General features: G+C 38.4%; 2 protein-coding genes across 10 annotated transcripts in view; both read right to left on the bottom strand.

Moving 5' to 3' along the window:
* The window catches only part of aurka (aurora kinase A), an 833,084-nt gene that overhangs the window by 251,415 nt on the left and 565,221 nt on the right, over nucleotides 1–16,448 (bottom strand). The gene's annotated exons all lie outside the window — the stretch shown is intronic.
* celf4 (CUGBP, Elav-like family member 4) overlaps nucleotides 1–16,448 on the bottom strand; it is a 143,481-nt gene that overhangs the window by 92,787 nt on the left and 34,246 nt on the right. For all 6 annotated transcript variants that reach the window (XM_007246010.4, XM_022676518.2, XM_007246011.4 and 3 more), the window contains exon 2: nucleotides 520–602. In XM_007246010.4, the coding sequence (XP_007246072.3) occupies nucleotides 520–602 (83 nt within the window). The remainder of the gene's footprint in view (nucleotides 1–519; nucleotides 603–16,448) is intronic.

The following is a 16,448-nucleotide window of genomic DNA, read 5'->3' as shown; positions in this document are numbered from 1 at the left end:
CACAGCAGCAAACCAAACTGAGCAAGAGCTGACAGAGATACATCAAAACACACACACACACACGCACACACACACACACACACACACACACACACACACACACACACACACACACACACACACACACACACACACATGCACGCCTGCAGACATTCATGTGTGCACATCCGCTTGCACGCGCATGCCACACACTTACACAGACACTATAAATAGGACAGTGATGCGCCGTGGTCCCTGTCCTTGAGTACAAAACTCCAAAAGTAAGAGAGAGAGAGAGAGAGAGAGAGAGAGAGAGAAAGAGAGGGAAAGAAAAAGAAAGAGAGAGAGTAGTCTACTTATAGTGTGTGTTTTTTGTGTGTAAAAGTGTTAATATATTTGCGTAAGAATAATTTTTACTGTGTGCACGTCTGTGTATGTGTGTGTGTCTATGTGTGTGTGTGTGTGTGTGTATGTGAGTGTGTGTGTGTGTGTGTGTGTATGTGAGTGTGTGTTTATCGGATGCAGAATGGGCCGACCTACCCCAGGCAATGTCTTCTGCTCGTGGAGGGCAGTCTGAGCTTTCAGCGCCGACTCTCTGGCACAGTATGTGAGGAAGGCACAGCCTGAGAGAGAGAGAGAGAGAGAGAAAGAGAGAGAGAGAGAGATTCATTAGTCTACATTAACTCTTTAAACCCTGTATGTAGCATAAAAATTCAGTTTTTCACAGTTCTACCCTCTTTCTATCTCTACAAAACAGCAAAAAAAGCTAAACAGGACTTATAAAACATCAAATATACTGTTATTTACTGGTAAATCATCATCTTGTGTTTTCTGACACTTTGGGGACTTAGCTGATTGCTTTACATGTAGGATTTAAAACGATTAAAAGGCACTGAACAGAAACAGGGCACATTACTTATACACTACATGTCCAAATGTATGCAGACAAACAAAGTTTCCCTGAAGCTGCGGGAGTCTCCCGCATTTCGGTAGTCGCTCCCTGATGCCCGCGAGTCACATATAATCTCCCAGAATTCAGAACGAACACAAACGCGCACACAGGCCACAGACTTTTATTCTGTAATCGCGCATGGGAAGGAGAGAGAGAAAAAAGAGAGGGTTCTGATTGGCCTGTTCTCTGCAAAGAGTCTGTGAGACAGCCAATCAGTTTTTAGTGTGGGCGGGCAGTGTTTTTCCCCCCTCCCGGACGGGATTTGTTCAGTGAGTGAGAGAATGCAGATCACGGCGGAGGCAATATTAATAATTATTGTAATATGACATAAAATGTTTTTGATGTTGTGCAATTTTTTGTGATATTGTAACTGTCAATTTTTGTCAAATAAAGGCTTTTTTCCAAAAAGAAAAAAAAGATAAAACTCATTTCACCTCCGAATACTCTAAATTTAATTGAAAAAAATAAAATAAAATTAAGTAATATAAATCCATAAATCCACAATCCTTTGGTGTGTGTGCAAGTTTTTTTTTTTTTGCCGGGGGGTGGGGGTAACCTCCCTGAAATCAACTTTTGCAACTTGGGATGTCTGTGTATGTCTTTTTAGTTACTCTTTCTAATGAAAGCACTCAGCTATTGGAACTTGGTTCAATTATTAAAAACAGATGTGTGAATGCATATCTTTGCTGTCCAATGAAAAACAAGTATCTCCAAAACAGCCACTTTACAGGAGAGAGAGAGAAAAAAAATCTTTTAAGCTTTCAATAGAAAAAAGTTAGGTCATTTTGAAGTATTTCTATTGGTCAATTTTTAAAGAAATTTTGGCACAGTGTAAGGGACAGTTTGTTTATTTGTTCAAATTATGTAGTAAACTAAAAATGTAAGAACAAAAATTAAGAAAATAGGATAGGACCTACTGACACCATGCCTAATATCAGACATGAGTTCATAAAGAGATATAAATTCGCCAAGCATTGAGCTCTGGAGCAGTGGAACTGTATTCTCAAGAATAATGGAGCTCCATTCTACACTTTTCTGAAGAGTTGGGGAGTTCAAGACCTCAATGACCTTTCTTGTCACTGCATGCAATCAATCAAATCCTCACAGCAATGCTCCAAAATCTAGTGGAAAGACTTCATCCTTGAACAGCAGAGACAGCTCATCCAAAAAAAAAAAAAAAAAAAAGATACCATTGATTTCAGAAGTTATTACAGTGAATCCTGATTATTAATCAGATTTTCATTCTAATTTAAATCCTAATTGAAATTAATCCAAATAATTCTGATTGTGATTATCCTCATTATTCTTATTCTAGCTCTAATTCTGATTCTAAATCCAGTAAGAGTTGGGTGAATTGTAATTATTATAACTGTAATTCCAGTTCACATTCTAATTGTAATACTGACCCTGATTCCCATTCTTAATCAGAATCTAAATCTGATTCTAATTCGAATCAGATCCTGACTCTCATTCTAAATCTGATTCTAATGTTCTAGTTGTAGTTCTGGCTAAATATATTCATAACTCTTATTAGAATTCTATTAGCATCATAATTTTGCTTCATATTCGATATCTAATTCTGATTTTGATATTTTGATTGTAAATTCTATTTCGATTCTGATTGTAACTCAGATTCTGATTCTAATATTTAGATTCTGAACCCAGTGACTGGATTGTCATTCCAGTTCATATTCTGATTCGAAATCTGATTCTAATTTTGATTCTGACTATCATTCTAAATCTGATCCTAATTATCAGTAAATATATAAATCAAATTCTTGTAAGCATTTGAATCAAAATTCTGCTTCATATTCTAATTCTAATTTTGATTCTATTTGAAATCCGAATTCTGATTCTTATAATCTGATTCTGAATCCAGTGAGAGTTGGGTGAATAAAGATTATTTTGATGGACATTCCAGTTTACATTCTCTCTATAATACCAATTCTGATTAGATTTTACATTCAAATTCAAAATCTGATTCTAATTCTCATTCTGATCTTGCTTCTGATCATAATAGTTCATAGCTCTGATTGTAATTCTCATTAAATTAAAATCTAATTCTTATTAGCAATCTGACTGTACTTGTGTTTTATATTCTAATTCTGATTCTGATTGTAATTCGGATCATTAATCTGGATTAAATAATTGGGTATATGGTTTGGTAGTTATTGGCAGCCAGAATGAGCTATTAAACCAAAAGCTTTCAGAGAGACCAGACGGCTCGGTCTACTCCGAGCCTCGCCAGCACCACAGGGACGCTAAACACACACGAGGGACACCCACACATACGTGCATACACACACACACACACACACACACACACACACACACACACACACACACACACACACACACACACACAAAGCCCCCTGAGACTTTAGCATGACTCAGCACTATTTCTCCTCCCTGTCCACTGTATGTGTCTTTAACCCCTGTGTTGTCTGTGTGTGTGTGTGTGTGTGTGTGTGTGTGTGTATCTCCTCTGGCCATGCCTGGCTTTTTTAATTAACTGTGACTCATTAGCGTTGGGGAGCGCTCAGTGCGACAGCTTGGCTGACTCCTCCCAGGGTCTGTCATGTTACGGAACATACTAGCACTCTCACGGGACACGTGAGCATGCTCCACAAACACAATGCACACACACACACACACACACACACACACCTGTAAAACAGTCTTTACTGTGGTTTTCCCTGCACTTGTTTAGTACTGTAGCCGAATAATGTTACGCTAGATCTAACCCAGACCTAATGAGTCTTCCAGTGAGTATTACAAACAAAATGATTTAATCTTGATTTGAATTATAATCCAGTTTATAATATAGATATAAATTCTGACCTAACTTCAGTTCTTATTCTAAATCCAGGTCTGATTCTGATTGTTATAATGACCCAGATTCTACTATTCGTTTAATTATTCTAATTATAGTTTGGATCATTGTTCTGATTTAGACTGTAAGTCCAATTCTAGATTCTGACTGTAATTATAATCCTGATTCAAGCTGTTCTGATGTTCTAATTCTGATTTAGAAATTCCTGACTCCGATTCTGAAGCTAGTTTTGATTCTAATTTTACTCTGATTTTCATCCTGAATTATTTGATTCTATTTGGTTCCAATTCTAAAACTAATTTTAGTTTTGTAGGGTACGGTGTATGGTATGACATAGGGTACGGTGTAGAGTATGGCATAGGGTATGCTGTAGGGTGCAGCAAAGGGTGCGGAGTGAGTGGCATAAGGGAATTTCTAGGGTATGTGTAGGGTATGGTGTAGGGTATGACAAAGGGTATGTGTAGGGTATGGTGTGGGGTACAGTCTAGGGTACATAATGTCTGGCTTAGGGTGTGCTGAAGAGTATGGCATGGGGTACATGTAGGGTATGTATAGGGTATGGTGTATGGTATGTTGTTGGGTACATGTAGTGTATTGTGTAGGCTATGGTGTACAGTATAGAGTAAAGTATGGTGTAGGGTATGGCATTGGGTACATGTAGGGTATGGTGTAGGGTTTATGTAGGTTATAGCGTAGGGTATGGTCTAGGGTACATGTAGGGTATGGCGTAAGGGATGTGTAGGGATTGGCGTAGGGTACGGTGTAGGATATGGTCTAGGGTATGTATAGGGTATGGTGTATGGTACAGTCTAGGGTACATATAGGGTCTGGCTTAGGGTGTGCTGAAGGGTATGGCATGGGGTACATGTAGAGTACCATCTAGGGTATGTATAGGGAATGGTGTAGGGTTTGTTGTATGTAGGGTACATGTAGGGTATTGTGTAAGGTATGGTGTACAGTATGGAGTAAATTATGGTGTAGGGTATGGCGTTGGGTACATGTAGTGTATGGTGTAGGGTATGGTGTAGGGTACAGTCTAGGGTACATATAGGGTCTGGCTTAGGGTGTGCTGAAGGGTATGGCTTGGGGTACATGTAGGATACGGTGTAGGGTTTGTGTAGGTTATAGCGTAGGGTATGGTCTAGGGTACATGTAGGATATTGTGTAGGCTATGGTGTAGGGTATGGAGTAAAGTATGGTGTAGGGTATGGCGTTGGGTACATGTAGGTTACGGTGTAGTGTATGTGTAGGTTATAGTGTAGGGTATGGTCTAGGGTACATGTAGGGTATGGCATAAGGGATGGGTAAGGATTGGCGTAGGGTACGGTGTAGGGTTTGTGTAGGTTATAGCGTAGGGTATGGTCTAGGGTACATGTAGGATATTGTGTAGGCTATGGTGTAGGGTATGGAGTAAAGTATGGTGTAGGGTATGGCATTGGGTACATGTAGGTTACGGTGTAGTGTATTTGTAGGTTATAGTGTAGGGTATGGTCTAGGGTACATGTAGGGTATGGCGTAAGGGATGTGTAGGTTATAGCGTATTGTATGGTCTAGGGTATGGTCTAGGGTATGTGTAGGGTTTGTGTAGGGTATGGCATAGGGTACGTATATGGTTTGGAAGGGTATGTGCCCAGGGTTCATGTAGGCTACGGCATAGATTAAAAAAAGGGAAATTAAAACTACCCTTTATTCTGATTCCAATTCTAACTCTGATCATGAAATTGGTTTTAATTCTAAATCATATACTGATTCTAATTCTTATTCTGTGAACATGCCAATACTACAGTGGGACACTTTCAGATACTTCACAAACCCAATGCCGAAACACACACACCAATACACACATCCACACACACACACACCTTTAAAATCGTACACATGCTACCAGCCCTTAATCACAAAAACAACCGCTAATATTTTTATAACTACATTACATTTGAACAAGCTGAATGCGTTTACACGGTAAAAGTTGATGTTTTCCTATCAATTTACTCCTATAAAAATAAAAAACAACATGTTCACACACACACAAACACACACAGACACACACAGACACACACACACACTTGTGGTCGAGCTGAAACAGCAGGGTACCTATTTTTGTTCTCCCCCTAAAAGCAATTCTACGCCACTCTGCCTGGCACAGGCATTAGCTTTATCAGGATGGGAGAGTTTGTGTAGCCATACAAACAGGACAGATGGGACAAGAGAGGCAGAGATTGCATGGAAACGAGGGAGCAGGAGGGAGAGAGAAAAGAGAAAGAGAGAAAGTAAGAGAGAGAGAGATACCAAGGAGAGTGCTGGAGTAAATGTTTTGTGGAAAAAACAACGGAGGAACGAATAAAGAGAAGAGAAGGTGGAGGGAATGGTGTGGCATGGAGAGGCACAGAGTAGAGAAAGAGAAAAGAAGAGAGCAAGAGGGAAAGAGAGAAAGAGAGAGAGGGAGAGAAAAGAGAGATAAAATCACCTAGCTTCTGTGAACACTATCCCCTAGTGTCCTACACTCGCCTCTTATCTCACCTGCTGCAGACACCCTTAAGGGACACACACACACACACACACACACTGAAACAACAAGGGAGCGAGTGAACGAGGGAGACAGAGAGAGAGAGAGAGACGAATAGAGAGAGAGAGAGAGAGAGAGAGAGAGAGAAAGGTAGAGACTATATACACTGTACTGCTGCTACTGCAAACATTATAGACTCTTCTTACTCAAACAGTTGGAGTATTTAAACAGGGGAACACATGTAGATATAATCAAACTAAAGCTTCATTATCAGCGTCTCTAAACGATGAGATTTCAGTAAAGATATCTTTTGATCTCCACTTTGATATCCCGCCTTTTTGTTTCTATTGACTTCTTTATCATTTAAAATCCTCAAAGCAAAAGAACAAAAAAGAAAAAAAAAAAACACCCCTGATCAGATCTTCTGATTCTTTTTACGAACACAGAGGAACTTTTCCAATGAAATATTAAATATCTCACAAATTATAAGGCTGGTCAAGATTTCAGACACACTCTTGCGTATACTCTGCGTAAAAGAATTTTAAGTCTCCTTATAAGATTGTAGCCATTTATTTTTCTAAAGCAAAATTCTGCAGCAATTTGATCTAAAAAAAAATCTTATTGATGGTAGATTCACACTCTTGGCCAGAATTCAGCTACTGCACTATGTAACTTTGGTGAAGCTGCTGCACAGAACCATGTGCAATTACTCCAACATGCTGCATTACCCAGGAAATATCTGTGTAAAATCATTTAAATTTTATGCAATATTAATCTACCGCCATTTCAGTTTACAAGCTGAAATCAATGCAATTGTTGTCATATTGTCCATAAGGAGCAGGTTCTTAAAGTGTTATTTGTATTTATGACAGTGGTGTAAAACTGAAACACATATTTTAAATGGGAGCAGGAACAAAAAACACAAAATGTTTGATTAATACTACTTACTTTAATTAAACTTGTAAATTAAATAAAAATGTAGGGTTTTCTTTTAGTAGATTAGTTACTTGCCTTTACGTCATTTGATTTAAATCAGTTTAAAAGCTCTATAGCATCTCTATAGATCTATAGCATTCAACATAAATTGGATTGGGCCCCACTTTATAATAACTCTGTAGTTACACATCAACAACCCTTGTAATAACAGTGTAACTACTGGTGAAGTAAACATTGTTAGAGATTATGCAATTACACATTAATATATCAGTGTAGCTTAGACACAGCAGAATATTAACTTCATTTTCCTGTAATAAAATTTGAATTATGATTCAAAAATCAAAAATAACTCACACACTATGATGCATCAAAGTACATTTACTCTATTACATAATCAAATTTGATGTTGACACGTCCGCAGTTACTTAAATAACATAAATGTAAGCAATCTGCAACAATACATACATTAGCAGTAGTTACAACGTTATTACATGGCTTGTTAATATGTAACTACACAGTTATTAGAGACACATATTATAAAATGTGACCACAGATGTTAATTTCAGGTTATTTTGAGCATTTCTGTTGGTCCGTTCATTACAAACATTTAATACAATATATCAAACTACCGGACATGAATAATGGAGTTATGAGGCTTGACATGGGCCTTTAAAACGAAATTTCCTAAAAATCCCATTTTTCATCACTAGTAATGCCTCGACACAAGGAGAGTGAAGACTAGCACACGCCTCCTCTGACTCATGTGAAGTCAGACTCCGCCTCTTTTTGAGCTGCTGCTGATGCAGCATTGCCAAGTAAGATCACAGTGCTAACACTCGGAGGAAAGCGCAGTGACTCGGTTCTGATACATCAGCTCACAGACGCAGCCTTGTGCTGATCTACATCACCCTAGGAGTGATGAGGGGAAAGAACACCATCTACTGTATCCACCCAGAGAGAGCAAGGCCAACTGTGCTCTCTCGGTGCTCCAGCAGCTGATGGCAAGCTGCATGACTAGGATTCGGCCGCTGGACCACTCTGTTACATTTTATGCATTATATTTGTAAGCCACATATTTTCTTTGCTGTTATGAACTGTATTTGTCATTTTTTTGTAAAATTCTAAAAATATATACCTCTACTTTTTTTAATTAAAAACCTTAAACATTTAAAAACAGATAATTATTGTATTCTATTTAAAGTGACATGACATCACATGACACAAGAGTATATTCAGTCATATTATATGATTTAAAAGATATAATTACATGAAAAAATACTGTAAAAAATACTTGTTTAACATTGTTTTTTGCGTTGTTTTACACAGTGCAGTGCATTCAACACCTATATATGCAACATGTGCACAAGCAACAGGCTGACCACAACGGCTGACTGTGGCCGAGACGGCTCTGTATTGTCCTGCGAAAAAATCAATAGCTGCTGATCGGACGTTTTACTGCCTTCAGTGTGTCTGAGCTCTGAGCTCTCGCTGTGTTCTGCTGTTCTGCTGTTCTGACAAACTTTTCTAACACAGACCCAAGGCGAACACTCTTACTCTCCTCTTACACCCCTTAACCCCGCCTTCCCTCACCCCCCTCCATCCCAGCATTACTCTGAACAGTATGTGTATAGTGATTCCAGCAGTTTTGACTGTAGTGTAAAAAAGATCCCAACAGTATTCACAACTGTATTCTCTATTGTGTTCACTAGCTCATTTACACTGTTAACATTAGTAACATTAATTACCTGCCTAGATATTAAGGCCCTACTGTGCTCTATTCACTTCATTAAATTGTTACTCTCCTATATTATACATTATACCACAGTTATTTCTGACCCTCCAATGTAATTGGCTGAGAGGGGTTTTATGAGCGCCGTTATCAGCCGGTAATGCACTGTAACTGAAGCTCTCTATGTATTATTACTCCAGCACTTCAGTTCTCTGATTTTGCTATTTATAGGTTTATGTTTGAGTAAAATTTACATTGTTGTTTATTTTATAAACTACAGACAACATTTCTCCCAAATTCCAAATATTAATATTGTCATTTAGAGCATTTATTTGTAGAGAATGAGAAATGGCTGAAATAACAAAAAAGATGCAGAGCTTTCAGACCTTAAATAATGCAAAGAAAACAAGTTTATAATCATAATAAGAGGTTTTAAAAGTTCAGAAAAATAAATATTTGGTGCAATAACTCTGGTTTTAAATCACAGTTTTCATGCATCTTGGCATGTTCTTCTCCACCAGTCTTACACACTGCTTTTTATGCTATTCCTGTTGCAGAAAGTCAAGCACTTCAGCTTTGTTTTTTGGCTTGTGATCATCCATTTTTCTGTTGATTATATTCCAGAGGGTTTTCAATTTGGTAAAATCAAAGAAACTCATCATTTTTACGTGGTTGGGGGTCCGTGCATTAATGCTACCCCCCTGAAATGAGTGGGAATGCAGGGTGGGATGTCTGCTGTCTGCTGTAAGATTGTAAAACCCTAAAAACTAAAAGCAGAGAGAGCCAAAAGGTAACATAGACATGGGTGCTCTACTCCACTGTCCATAAACCTAAATGATTGCATACTGTACATGTACAGCATACATGCTCCTCAAATCATTCCTTTTCATATTCCACTCCTATTACAAGTGATGCACCAACACCAGGAGGGTGTAGACTAGCACATGCCTCCTCTGATACATGTGAATTCAAACTATGCCTCTTTTCGAACTGCTGCTGAGGCAGCATTGCTGAGTAGCATCACAGAGTAGCATCACAGTGCACTCAGAGTAAAGCGCAGAGACTCGGTTCTGATACATCAGCTCACAGATGCAGCCTTGTGCTGATCAACATCACCCTAGGAGTGATGAGGTGAAAGAGCATCATCTACCCATCCAGAGAGAGCAAGGCCAATTGTGCTCTCTCAGGGCTCCGGTAGCTGATGGAAAGCTCCATGAATGGGATTCACTCTGAGCCCTGACCAGTTCTTGCAGTCAGTCTTCCAGTTCTTGTTTTAGGGCTGTGGGTAATTTAAATACTCCGTCCTCTAAGGCCCGAGTCTTCAAGGTCTTCTAAAATTCCCTAAAAACCTCCCCTCCACATCTCCTTCGAATATTTAATTGGAAGCAGTAAACTCCTGATTAAATAGAAACGCACTTTGAAGAGTGCAATATGAGCTCTGAGAGTAATTTGAGTGTGGGAGAGAGAAAAAGAGAAAAGGAGAGAAGGAGAAAGAGAAAAAGAGAGAGAGAGAGAGAGAGAGAGGTGGGGTGCAAAGAAATCTTCAATTACTGTGCCGAGACCACGTCAGGCTTTTTTTTTTTTGTATTTTTTTTTTTCTGATTGAATAAAATAGGCCTTAAATATTCAGGAGCTGTTTCTGGGACTAATGAGTCCTCTCCTTGAGTGATATTATTCCAGCGCAGTGGAATGGAAGTGTGGGCGAATATTAGAGAAAAGATGGTAGATGCATTTCTAATAGGGTATAATACCAGGCTTACACACATATACACACACACACACATATATATATATATATATATATATATATATATATATATATATATATATATTTATATATATATACACACACACATATATACACATACACATACACCTCCGCGCCTCAGGCCTCTCAGCCACTGCTGGGGAACTGAAACCTTGAAATGGCATTAGGTGGTGTTCCTTCAGCCCCCCCTTCTCCTATTCTTCTCTCAAACACACACACTATATACACACACACACAATCTCTCTCTCTCTTTCCAGATAACACGTGCCATCTCCAGGGCCTCCAGAGGAGCGGAGCGGCGCAGGCTGTAAGTCGTGCTAATCGATTGGCAGAGGAGGAAAAAGGCCTGGCTCTAATGTGCCGCATGTGAAGGATTTAGCGTCGAGCACAGCCACTGAATCAATGGAGTAGAACATGCATCATTACAGCACTGTCCTCCTCCACCCCCGGCTTACCGAGAGCTATGAGTAGAAATACACACTTGTGCTTGCGCACACACACACACACACAAATGCACCAACAACTAAAATGCACGCGCACACACATAAAATCACTACATTTAAAAACACGCTCAGGATTCATCTCAATGTCTGCTGGTCGGTCTGTTATCTTACAATAAAACTGTAACTCCATCCTCCCTAATCAAACTTGCATTATAATCTGTATAAATACTGTATGAATGAAATTGAAACACCTGGTTTTAGACCACAATAATGTATTGTCTCGACGGACAGTTCTGGTGGAAGCAGGAGAGTTGAGGTGCACATCGAATTCTGCCGTGATTTGATCAGCCGTGGTTTTATGTTTTTTTGGATACAGTCCAGGTTAGCACCCAAATATCCCTTTCAGACAGCCTCCTCTTACAGCGTCCACAGTTAATCCTGTTGGATGTGGTTGGTCCTTCTTGGTGGTGTGCTGACTGGATACCTAGATACCGTGGCTCTTGATACATCATAAACACTTTCTGGCTATCTTGATCACAGATGCACCAGCAAGACGTGCACCAACAATTTGCCCTCTTTTGAGTCCTCTCACTGGTGCAGTAATGTGCAATTAATGAAGATTGGAGACCAGGCTGCTCCGATTTAGCCATGAAACCTCCCACACTAAAATGACTGAATTGCTCAGTAGACCCTTTTCAGCTACAAAGTCAAGCTGGGCATGTACAGAGTGGTTGGACTGGCTTCAACTAGGTTTCAATTTCTACAATTTCTATATTTTGCCAACACAGATTATCTAGTCAGACCAAATTTTAACAACAAACTTAAGGCAATTAGTTTGCTATAATTATAGTTAATCCAAAAACTGAAACATAACAACATAGAGAAGAGTATCAAGCAATCCAGACTGTTACAAAAGCAATCCAGACTGTTCTCATACAGAGTTCCCCAATGGTGGAACAAACTACCTTCCACTACCAGATCAGGAGAATCTCTCGCTATCTTTAATAAACTCCTGAAGACAGAGCTCTTCAAAGAGCTCTTACTCTCCTAACACCTCTAACTAACTACCTTCCACTACCAGATCAGGAGAATCTCTCACTATCTTTAATAAACTCCTGAAGACAGAGCTCCTCAAAGAGCTCTTACTCTCCTAACACCTCTAACTAACTACCTTCCACTACCAGATCAGGAGAATCTCTCACTATCTTTAATAAACTCCTGAAGACAGAGCTCTTCAAAGAGCACTTACTCACCTAACACCTCTAACTAACTACCTTCCACTACCAGATCAGGAGAATCTCTCACTATCTTTAATAAACTCCTGAAGACAGAGCTCTTCAAAGAGCACTTACTCTCCTAACACCTCTAACACACTAACTACTTCTAACCTCATTTCCTTCTTCCCCTCCTTCACTCCTCTATCCCATTATTTCCCTTCGACCTCCTTTAGGTCCTATCTAAAGATGTTTTAGCTTTAATTTCTATTATTTTTGTACTTGACTATTGTAAGTCGCTTTGGACAAAAGCATCTGCCAAATGTAATGTAATGTAATGTAATCAAGTATTTATAAATTTGTATATTTATGAACTGCTGTTAAAAAAAAAGTACCACACACACATAGACAAACAACATGTCCTTAATTTAAACCTTGTTTTCGAGAATTAAAGCTAATTAAAGCATGTCACCTTCCAGACAGACCACAGTGAGGAGAGTCATCCAGTGCTCATAAGCAGACTTTCAATTAGCCGCCAGCCTCGTAGGGTGAAACGCAAGCTGCACTGAAGTACTGAGGATAAAGGGGTCTGCCAAGAGCTGAAATACAATAATCGAAGGTTACAATAATAGAGGCCAAGAAATGTCTTGGGTGCACCAAATATTCCCGTAGCACTGTTGGAACAAAAAAGGAAAGTGTGTAGATGTGTGTGTTTGAAAGAGTGTGTGTGTGTGTGTGTGTGTGTGTGTTTTTTGTGAGTGTGTGTGTGTGTGTGGTAGCAGGGGGAAGGTAAAGGGAGAAAGCTGTTATCTCATTGTTTTTGCAGTGTATACCAGCTGTACTAGCGGTTAGTACTAAGGTTAGTGAGTACAAAGTGATAAGACACATATTTAACTGGAACAGTGGTTTAGAAATCGCCAGCCAAGTATCAAGTATCCACCACTTAAAAAAAAAAAAAGAGAAATGAATAAAATAACAAAAAAAGAGCTTTCAGACCTCAAAAAATGCAAAGAAAACAAGTTCAAATTCATAACATTTAAGAGTTTAGAAATCAATATTTGGTGGAATAACTCTGGTGGTTTTTAATCATCTTGGCAGTTTTCATGCATCTTGGCATCATGTTCTCCTCCACCAGTCTTACACACTGCTTTTGGATAACTTTATGCTGCTTTACTCCTGGTGCTAATATTGAAGTAGTTCACTTTGGTTTGATGGCTTGTGATCATCCATCTTCCTCTTGATTATATTCCATCTTACACCTAACTTACACCTTGCCATACGCATAGTAATTGAGTAAGTAACTGTATAACCAAAATAATGAAGTGTATAGCAATATAAAATTATTCTGTCATATATTAATAGATCACAACTGATGTTCAGCCAAATGTACAGCTAAAAAAATAGGGCAAGTAAATCACTGCATAGCCAAAATACTGGAGTTTATCACATATTTAAAATATTCAGCCACGTATACAGTTCACAACTGATCTCCAGCCATATTTACAGCTGGTAAAAGATGAGTAAATCATAGTATAGGCAAAAATATTAGAAATTATCACAATTCTAAATTATTCAGCCATATCCACAGTTCACAACTGATCTTCAGCCATATGTAGAGCTAAAATGGGTGAGTAAGTCAATGTACAGCCAAAATACTAGAAAAAAAAAAATATATATATATATATTTATTAAATTGAATTACTAATCTTCAGCTATATTTACAGCTGATATCATTTGAGTAAATCAATATGTAGCCAAACATACTAGACATTATCACAATTTTTAATTATTCACCCATATTTACAGTTCACAACTGATCTTCAGCCATATTTACAGAATAAACAAAACTGGTAAGTAAATCACTGTATAGCCAAAAATACTGGAAATTATTACAATTTTTAAACTATTTATCCATATATACAGTTGTCAACTGGTAAGTAAATCACTTTATAGCCACAAATACTGAACATGATCACAATTTTAAAATATTCAGCCATATATGCTGTTAACAACTAATCTTCAGCCATATTTACAGTTGCCAACTGGTAAGTAAATGACTGTGCATCCAAAAATACTAAAATACTGGACATTATCACAATTTAAAAACATTCAGCCATCTTTATACTTCACAACTGATCTTCAGCCATATATACAGATAGAAAAATAGGTGAGTAAATCACTGTATAGCCAAAAAAAACTGAAAATTATTTAAACAAATTAAAAAGTTTATCCATATATACAGTTGTCAACTGGTAAGTAAATCACCGTATAGCCAAAAATACTGAAAATGATCACAATTTTAAAATATTCAGCCATATATGCTTTTAACAACTAATCTTCAGCCATATTTACAGTTGCCAACTGGTGAGTAAATTACTGTATATCCATAAATACTGGAAATTATCACAATTTTTGAATATTTACAGATGACAACTGATCTTCAGCCATATTTTCAACAGACAGCTGGTAAGTAAATGACTGTACATCCTAAACTACTGGAAAGTATCACGATTTTAAATTATTTGGCCATATTTACAGTTCACAACTGATCTTCAGCCATATGTTCATCTAAACATGGGCAAGTTAACCACTGTGTAGCAAAAAGTACTAGAAATTGTCCCAATTTAAAATATTCAGCCATATATATATAAATATATATATAAATCACTGTATAGCCAGTAAATGTGAGTAAATGACTTTATATCCAAAAATACTGGACATTATATATTTTTTAAATAGTCAGCCATATATATATGGTTTACAACTGATCTTTAGCCATATTAACAGATAAAAAATATGTAAGTAAATCATTGTATAGCCAAATTTATTAAGGAAATTATTACAATTTTATACTATTCAGCCCTGTATGCAGTTGACAACAAGGAAAGTAAATTACTATATATCCAAAAATACTGGATATTATCACAATTTTTAAATATTCAGCCATATATACGGTTCATAACTGGTCTTCAGCCATATTTACAGATAGAAAAATAGGTGAGTAAATCACTGTATACCTAAAAAAACTGGAAATTATTACAATTTTTTAAATATTTATCCATATAAACAGGTGTCAACTGGTGAGTAAATCACTGTATAGCCAAACAAACTGGAAATTATTGCAATTTTTAAAATGTTTATCCATATATACAGTTCTTAACTGGTAAATAAATGACTGTACATCCAAAACTACTGGAAATGATCACAATTTTAAATTATTCAGCCATATTTACAGTTCACAATTGATCTATAGCCATACGTTTAGCTACAAAATGAGAGATTAAATCACTATATTGCCAAAAATACAGGAAATTATCTCAATTTTACTATGGTTCACAATTTTTACTGGCCAAACGATGCATCAGCCTGGCCATAGTGTGCCTAGAGATAGGAGAGTGGGGGAACAGTGGCATGCTGGAGCTAATTGAGTCTGTGACAGGGTGACCTGCCTGTCTGTCTGCACCTCCTGCCCTCGCCGTGTTGTCCTTCTGCTGCCACTAGCCTTTCAGCAGACACAAACATCTCCTTAATATTCCACCGCTCTCCCCTACCACTGTCCCCCCGCTGTCCTCCCGTCCTTCTGCCCGGCCTGGAAAGGACAGGAAGGGACGGGACGTTCGGAGCGGAGCGGAGACATGAATCATTAGGCTTCCGTTCTAGGGCCCATTGATTCCATGAGCCTAATTGGCTTTATTAGCCAAGACGAGGAGTCTGTGAGGGGCTTCTGCAGGCATCTCCTTCATCCCCCCATCCCTCCCTCCATCCTTCTTCCCCTCCCTCCATCCATTTGCCCTCTTTCCCCCCTCCCTCCGGCCCTGTCCTCCTCAGGAGAAACCTCCACCTAATTGTTTTCCCTCCATCTTTTGTGTCGTCGCCCAATGGGTCCTGAGGGATTATTAGCAACCAAAGGGTCCCTCAATAATTCATCCTAAAGCTATTTATACACAGATGGAGAGTCCTCTAAACTCTCCCCGAGTGGGCTTATCTGCTGCTCAGACTGGCGAGAGAACGGAGAGAGAGAGAGAGAGAGAGAGAGAGAGAGAGAGAGACAGAGAGTGAGTGAGAGAGAGAGAAATATAGAGAGATTG

This window comes from Astyanax mexicanus, chromosome 17 (genome assembly GCF_023375975.1).
Source record: "Astyanax mexicanus isolate ESR-SI-001 chromosome 17, AstMex3_surface, whole genome shotgun sequence".
NCBI classification, from domain to species: Eukaryota; Metazoa; Chordata; class Actinopteri; order Characiformes; family Acestrorhamphidae; genus Astyanax; species Astyanax mexicanus.
The sequence above is the reverse complement of the archived record's forward strand: the minus strand, read 5'-3'. Positions and strand labels throughout refer to the sequence as shown.